At 40.4% G+C, this 8555-nt stretch overlaps 1 protein-coding gene across 1 annotated transcript; it reads left to right on the top strand.

Moving 5' to 3' along the window:
• Positions 1-109: 109 nt before the first annotated feature.
• Positions 110-7926, top strand: LOC104627433 (myosin light chain kinase, smooth muscle-like; the record flags this gene model as incomplete). The annotated part of the gene is made up of 3 exons (XM_010295689.1): positions 110-318; positions 6597-6677; positions 7037-7926. Coding segments are annotated over 3 exons (1180 nt in total), but the record flags the coding sequence as incomplete, so codon positions are not given.
• Positions 7927-8555: the final 629 nt, after the last annotated feature.

Genomic DNA, 8555 nt, shown 5'->3' with positions numbered 1-8555 from the left:
GCCCTGCTGCACCCAGAGGCACCCAGGGGACGGGGGAAGAGAAACACTGGGGAGCAGCAGAGCCCAGTGTCCTGCGCAGCTCCGCACCCCCTGTGCCGTTCGGGTTCAGGAGCCTTTTGCGACATCCCTGCTGTCAGGTGGGAGAGCAGAGGACATCCCTCTTCCCGCCTTCCTCCGGCACCACCAGCTGCGTTTCGGCTCCTCAGCGCGCGGGCCGGGCTGGGAGCGGCTCCTGCTGAGGAGGCCTCTTGCCCACACTGAAGTCACTAACCTCTACATGAGAACAAGGCAAACTGTGAGAATTGCTACCTTCAACTGGTACGTTTCCACACTTCTGTTTGTGTGCCCTGGACATAGGCATCTTCTCTTATGATGTGTTGGTGGTTTCACTTGAACTGAAAGAGAATGAGGTATTTCAGCAAAACTTCAGGGATGGAAAAAGGAAAGAGAACAGGAAGAACAAAGGAGAGCCAAGAGGGCTTTGTGGAAGACTTTGCTGTGGCTGACTTAAGTCAACCTTAATGATCATGTGTAGCTGGTGATCACTGTGGCCAAATTCATCACTGAAGACATATGTCAAAGTGGAAGCCTGGCAATATCATGCTTCTAGAACATAACAGAATGTACACTTAGAAAATACATTATTTCAGAAAATTAGCAGAGGAGCATAACTTTTTTGGGGGTGGGAAGAATTTGTAGCTAGAAAACAACACAGAAGATTGCGTGCTAGTTTCAAGTTATTCCCTAATCCTTTTACTGGAGAAATGGCTGGGGATCCCACAAAGATCAATGCATTCATGTTGGCTTTTTCTAATCCATAATGAAAAAAGCTATGTTGCAATTAGAGCAACGGGAATGCTCATACCTCTTTTCGCCCTGCTGTCATTTGTAAAATTTCAGTTACTGTTCGGGGAAGAGAAAGCCATAGCCTTTAAGGCAATTGCTTATATACTATGAATAACAGAGAAGTAACTGCCTCAGGAATATTCAAGGAGCCAAATGTCAGCTGTATAACTTCAAGTTTGCAATAGAGCTAAAATCATTTTCAGCAGCAAATAATCTTGTCTAAACCTCCTTTGAACTGCCTGCATTTGTCTAGAATACTTGATTGAGAATTGTTTATATATTCAGAAACAGTCTTAACAGTACCTGAGAGGAGGAGAGCTGCATTTAGTGTCTTTGCCTCAAAAACTCCTACAAAGTCCATTAAAAATATGCAATAACTGAGAAACCACAAGTCAATTCACTGAAGAGTTTATAGAGAAGTTGACAGTGGGCTATTTTTAAACATAATCACTTTCTTTTCAAATAAAATGTGCAGCTCCTTTTCATGTATTAATTTCAGAAGCATGTTGCATAGCTGCTTTTAGGGATTCATTCCTTCTCCAACTCCTTTAATTTAGCCTGGGTATGGTTTCCTACCAGTGTTAATTGTTTTCCAGTTTTCTTCTTCATTATTCTTAAGCTCTAAATTCTGTCCTAATACCTCCAAAATTCTCATTTTGTGTTGGCTGCTCACAAATTAAAACTCTGGACTTAAAAATTTGAGTTTAACAAAAGATCTATTTGTCTCTTCCTAGTTCTTTCATGAGAGTGAGCTGACATGAATGTGCAGCTCAATGTGATCCTAGTGTGATCCATTAATGATCGCTGGTTGGCTTTCTGTCTTTCCCTCCCTCAGCATCATTTAGTATATGCATTTGCTTTGCCTTGCGTTTTACTATATAGCAGACCATTAAGTCTAACTTTTAAGAGGGTAGACATTGTACCCTCTCCTGGTCCTTGTAAACCTACACAGACCTCTGATTTCTCTACACTTGCATTCTTCATTTTAATTGTTCTAATAAGGTTTCATTGAGCCTGTTATTGCTCAGACCTCAAGGAATGGTGTTGCATAAATATAAAAAGAACAGATTCACTACTGTGATTCATCTATTGAAATTTAAACATTTTACAGCCTGCAAAACTCCAGCCATGCAGTTGAGGGATCAGAAATCAGTCAGAGTTGCTGTGAAACCATCATGATTGAAATGGGAAATAACAATGCTTTTTTGACTCAGAAAACCACAGACATCTTTTTCTCCTCCTGTCCTCTGCATCCTTCCAGTGATGCAAGCACTGGTATACTTTTTATCCCAATATGACTTTCCCATGTTCTTTCAGTCAGTGTGTACATTGTAAATTAAGAGGTAAGCAAAGAAATTGGACAGAAACAGTATTTGAGTAAAGCCTTTATCTTTATAACAGCACAGTCAACATGAGAGACCTCAGAAATCCTCCTGCAGTTCCTTAAACAAATCACCTGCTTTGTTAACCTTTGTGTCCTCAGATGCTGAGTATTTCTCTTCTCCCCTACTCCATCTTTCGTAAAAGTTTGGTTAGTGTTGATTAATCTTTTTTAGAGATTTCTATAATCTGATTAAAATCAGAGGTAAACATTCATCTTATAAATCAGTGGTACCTCGAATACTCTGCAATTCAGGTTATATAAAAAGCAGTTGTAAGATTACATGTCATTACACCAAACAGTAAATATAGTTCTGTCTTTCTGTAAAATACAATATGCAAACCTTGTTTTCTGCTGTCAACACATTGTCTATTTTTAGGAAAGAAAACCATGACCCTTTCCCATTCCATTCTCCCACTCAATACTGTAAAAAAGCAAATAAAATGGTTGGTCTTTCAGGTATAAAAAGATTTTGGCCAAACCCTCAAATGAAGTAAATTGGTGCATTATCTTTGAAGCCGGTAGAGCTGCTCTGCTTTATGTCAGCTAAATTTGTGATCCAGTGGATTAGTTGCTTTCTTTGGGGTTAAAGCTTCACAGAGTCTGGACTCTCCATTTAACTAACTCACAAAGGAGTTGCAAAACCTTGTTCAGAAGCTTTGCAGTTACCTGGACTGAAGCACCAGCTGTAGCTAGGGATCAACTTCTTTACCACTTTCAGTTCATTCTTAAAAGATGTAATTTACTCTGTAATGTTTGTTTCACATATGGTAGGCCAGTAGGAATTTACAGTGTGTCCCCACACTGTAATTAACAGTGCTTTTTTTCCTGTTCCTTCAGAGAGTGCTTCCTAGGGACACACAGACAATAAGTCTCATCTAAGGTTCAGTGAAAATATTTGAGTAGATTCTGCCAAGAAACTAGTATTTCAAGATATTTTGAACATAAAAGCCATTCCAGGGAAAACTGATCCCACAATAGGACAGAGAGCTATTTTTAAAATTGCTTCAGGCTTTGCAGCTGGGGTTTTATTTGTTTTTGATGGGGGTTTTTAATTATTATTCCTTGACATTTTAAAGATAAGTACTGCGCATGGGCATTCTACAGAACAATCCTGCAAAAGTCAACACTTCCAGACTGTACAGCATAGCTATTAAGCATAGGTTTTATCCATGTCTATCTAATTATTCCACAATAACAGAGCCACTAAGATCTGTCTTTGTCTAGAGTTTTGTTGATAAAATGCCAACAGAGAAAAGTAATATTTATTGCCAAGATTCAAAACAGCAGAGATGTGAAAGACTTGAAGTTAATGCTTATGTACTGCAAAGCTCTATTTTTTCTAACTGCCCCTATGTATCTTGCCTTGCCTAGGTTCTGAATTTGCGTAAATGAAAAATATTTTAAAAGTTTCCAGAATTATTCTTGATTGAACTTAGCATTGAAACCATCCAGTCCTTTTTAATTTTTCTTGGCTTGTTTCTCTTTTTCCATCTTGTGATCTCCAAGGAGGGTCAGTGTTATTAACTTACCTTTTTAGACTCTGCAACCGAATTCAGAAGTCAAAATTATGTTCTACCTGCTCCTAAAATCAGTAACAAAATTCACTTCGATTTCACTGGGAGCAAGATCTGCCCTGAGAAGGCTACACTTTTGAACACGGGTATGATGAGTCAGTCACAGACTCAAGGTTTGTATCCAGTGGTGTAGTTTTCAGCCACCCACATGAATCAGAAGTCATAATTAAGATCAAAAAACTACCTTGAGAATCGTTTTTCCATCTAGGTACTTCTATGTCCTGCTGTTGCCATAATTTGTAAGTGCTTCCCAAGGTTTTAAAAATAGAAAGAACAAAATGCTCTCCTGCTTTCTTACCCCCTCCTTTATTTTCCAAACCCTGTAAAAAATAGCTTAATTTAGAGAGGTTTACTTTGCCTTCCTTATTTGCTTCTTTGCATATGTGAAGAATTTGCAGAGGGAAAGATGTATTGCAGAAATGGGTCCTGTAGAAATGCCATTATTCTTCACAGTGGTCAGGACCACATACAGTATCCCTAGATCCCTCTCCTGGGAGACTGCTGTCTCTGTTACTTTAACCTCTCCCACTGGTGACACAATTCTTGTGGGCAAATACTTTTGCCATACAGTCATGACAGAATCTGAGCAGTGGTGCCTCCCTATTTGATGTACGCTGTAAATTGTCTATCCTTCAGCTTGCATGGCTTCTCCTACTTTGTCAGCTTTGGGTTGGTTTTAAGCCCTAAAGTAAGAGTAATAGGTGTCTAGTAGACTTACGGGAGAGATCTTAGAGTAAACGTACAGCCTGCTAACAGCTCTATAGCACTGCTCAGTGAGAAAGTACTTGAGCAGTTTCAGAGTGTGTCTGCTTCTCTTAAAAGCTTCTGAGAAGCAGGAAAAAAGATCATAAGTTTCAATAGTGGCAAAAGAGGCCAGTTTGAAATGCATTGTTTGAAGATGACAGGTTTTCAGCAATGTTGGTACCCTGCCATCTTTTGATGCCAATGAGTATGTTGGGAGGAGATGACATGCGATTCTCTCTATTTATCTTTCCATTTGTCTTTCCTTCTTTCTATTTCTCTTGCTTCCAAATGGAGGTTCTATGTAAGAGGAAGTAAGAATGGCAGGTCTCCAGTGCAGGACTGAGTTGAAAAATCTCTGCATTGACTTGGATCTTCTCCTGCCGTTCGGACAGTTTCTGTTTGATACTCAGATGTTCTCTAGCCTTTTGTATTGAAGGAAATAGCTTTCAGTGCTGTCCTTATGGATTCTCTTCAATAACAATTTGTAGTGTACTTGTTCTGACTTGTTGGATATAAAGTGTTGAAAATGTTTCTAAGGCTTCTTGTTGTTAATGGTCTTAAGGTCAAATCAGATGTGTTCCTACCAGCAGGGCCTTTACTTTGCAATTCAGTTACTTCGGTCAACCCCACCAATTCATCTTGCTGTTAAAGGCTTGATTTTCATATTAGGCTGATCTGCTGTTTCATTTTCTAAAGCAACAGAAAGCAAGGGAGATCCATCTGAAAAAGTGATGGTAATAATTGCTATAATAAAGACATAACTTAGTGCTGCATCTGTGTTAATGATCTTGCCTACTGTGTGACTTCATTGTAAGTTGTAAATGGGTGAAATTAAAGTTTATTCACCCAACCAGAACCATATCTAGTAATGTATTTCGAAGCACTATTTAAAAAACAGGCCAGATGATAAAAAACAGGCAAACTAAGAGAAAGACAAGCCTGAGTCTGTGTTTTAAACTTCAGGGCAAAGTGGATTTGACGGTGCTCTTATCTACCAAGTCTTTTAAAAGGAGAACACAGCTGGGAAAACCCATCTCCCTTCCTTCCTTCCCCCAATGCACATGTGTTTTGTTCATGTCCAGGAGATGTTTTCGGTAGCAAAAAATAGTTTTGTTTAAAAAGAAAGATCATCCAGGAGTTTGTAGTGCATTTACAAACTTATACTTTTAAACTGGTAAGGACAAAAGTGGTTTCACTGATAAAAGATCTCTCTAGTCCTTAATCAATTCAAGTCTGTTTTTTTAATAGCAGTTCAGGGGAGCAGTGGCAACAGTTATACAACTGCTGCCCTAGAGGAGTTAAATTTTGCTTTTGGCATCTCCTGTGTTAAGTGGAGAAGAGCTGTTTGGGGCTAGAAGAATGATATATATCTGCGGGAGGGAGGGAGCAGCAGGGGTGGAGGGAGCATTTTAAATGAATTCTTTAATGAGAGCCCTTTCCAGAAGGCATCCATGGCATTCCTCTGCAAAAGGAAGAATAAGTACTCAGCACCATATATGGTGACACTTTTATGTTTTTTAATATAAACATGTACAGACTGGAGCAATCCATGTAGATGGGTTTTGCTGATTGGTCAGGCCAGGGGGGAGGGAAGGAAATGAAACCCTGCTTTTAATATCTTAACATTAGAAAACTTGGGTTTGAATAAATAAACAGTAGGCAGAGTTGGAAAGATTTTCAACTTTGCAAAATAGCCCCTTCCTCAGCCTTGATTTTCCAGATTTTGTATTTGTTTTCCTTCAGCTTGTTTGTTTGCAGCTGTTTCATTCTGTAAATTGCTTTGATTTTTCTTCAGGGAGTATGTTGTTCCCAGTGTAGACAGCAACAGATCAGTAAAAGCTATTTGAGATAGCTTGGCTCCAAATGTAAGGGGACCAAATCCACTCAGTCAGCCCACTCAGTCAGCCACCACAATGCTGGGCATAGGAGAGGAGCATGCTACACTGGGTTTGAGCTGCTTTAGGGCAACACACAATCACTTAGCTCAGGCAAGTTACAGTTTTGGAGGGAGAATCCTCTGCTTTTCTGATTTCACTTAAATATTTCAGGAACCAAGTTGGAGAATGCAGCTGCCAGGTGTCTCTGATGCTGCGGGAGAGTTCAGCTTCCAGAGCAGAAATGCTCAGAGAGTGAGTATTTTTCCCAGGGACTTGCATGGGTGGGTTCTATTTTTTGCTCCGTTAATTCCCTGCCCTTACAGACCCAGGCTGGCTGCTGTTCAACCTAATCCCCAAATGTGACCCAACAAATTGTTTTCATCATACAAGCTAAGCACATTGTACCAAGCCAGAGTAGAGAAGATCTTTTTTGTTTGTGCCCTTATATGGCTCCTGAAGTCATCATTGATGCAATAAACTAATGGAGTGTGCTCCTCTAATCAACCTCCCCTTCTATAAACACATTTTGTTCCTGCTCTGAGATTGTTCCCTGACATTTTTAAACCAGCCCCTTTCCTGGCTCTCTCTTTCTTTTCTTTTTCGGATCATAGTGGGAGGGAATCAGCCAGCTCTGGAGAGCGAAGAGATGGTGGAGAACATGGTAAACTAACATTTGGTAGAACAAGTGGCTTCAAAAAGAACAGCAGTGAAAACAGAACAGCTGAGGAAGAGCAGGAAGACGTCCGAGGTGTGCTGAAGAGGCGAGTGGAAACTCGGGAACACACAGAGGAGAGCCTGAGGCAGCAGGAAGCTGAGCAACTTGATTTCCGTGACATTTTAGGCAAGAAAGTCAGCACCAAAAGTTTTTCTGAGGAGGAACTGAAAGAAATTCCAGCCGAGCAAATGGACTTCCGAGCCAACCTGCAGCGGCAGGTCAAACCCAAGACCTTGTCAGAGGAGGAAAGGAAAGTTCATGCTCCTCAGCAGGTGGACTTCCGCTCTGTGCTGGCCAAGAAGGGCACCCCAAAAACCCCATTGCCAGAGAAGGTGCCACCTCCTAAACCAGCCATTACAGATTTCAGATCTGTGCTGGGCTCAAAGAAAAAGCCACCTGCAGAGAATGGCAGCGCTAGCACCCCAGCACCAAATGCCCGCACCAATTCTGATGCCCAGAACGCGACCCCCAATTCTCAAGCCCCTATTGCCAAACCAGCAGTGAAAAAAGAGGAGAAGAATGACAGAAACTGTGAACATGGGTGCGCAGTGGTGGATGGTGGAATAATTGGGAAAAAAGCCGAAAACAAAGCAACAGCAAGCAAACCACCAGCAAGCAAAGGGACAGCACCTTCCTTTACAGAGAAGCTTCAGGATGCTCAAATAGTAGATGGTGAAAAATTGGTCTTACAATGTCGGATTTCCTCTGATCCCCCTGCAGCTGTCACCTGGACACTAGACAGCAAAACCATCAAATCATCAAAGTCCATTGTCATCTCCCAAGAAGGTAAATTAATTGAATTACAGCCACCTGGATGGCTCACTATTATATCCAGCTCTTGATTAATAATATTTAGTTCATTAAAGGTAATGCAATACTTAAGTCCTGTGCCAGTAACTGTTTCCAGATGTAACTTTCTTGCTATTTCAGTGGAGTACACAAGGAACAGTATTGTTTGACATTTCTTGCAGATCCTCCTGTGACAACCTGCAGATGTAATTTTTATAAAGTTTCACTTCTTGCATTTTTAAATGCTGTTTACATTGCTAACGCTGTTTAAGGAGCTGGTATCTGACGTTTATTTAAGCTGAACTTTAAGGATTTAGATTTTGAAAACAGAATAATATTATCGCTGGTTTACAAATTCTAATTTAATTCTTTTGCATGTTTAATTTCCGGCTTTTTATTGCAATAAGAAACACAGAAGCAAAGAGGGGTTGTGTTATAGAAAGAAATTACTGCAACTTCAAGTTACATAGTTAAGATCAGAGTTGAGAATTGATTTCCAGTGTATTTAATGCCCCACCACAGATGCTTCTGTTGCCTTTACAGACGCTGAAATATTTGAACCCCACTGGCCCGATGACTTTTAACTAATTTCAAAACAGTACAAAATTTGGTAGAAGTCCTCAGAG

The sequence above is a fragment of the Phaethon lepturus genome, unplaced genomic scaffold (genome assembly GCF_000687285.1).
Source record: "Phaethon lepturus isolate BGI_N335 unplaced genomic scaffold, ASM68728v1 C14073439, whole genome shotgun sequence".
Lineage (NCBI taxonomy): Eukaryota > Metazoa > Chordata > Aves > Phaethontiformes > Phaethontidae > Phaethon > Phaethon lepturus.
The sequence above is the reverse complement of the archived record's forward strand: the minus strand, read 5'-3'. Positions and strand labels throughout refer to the sequence as shown.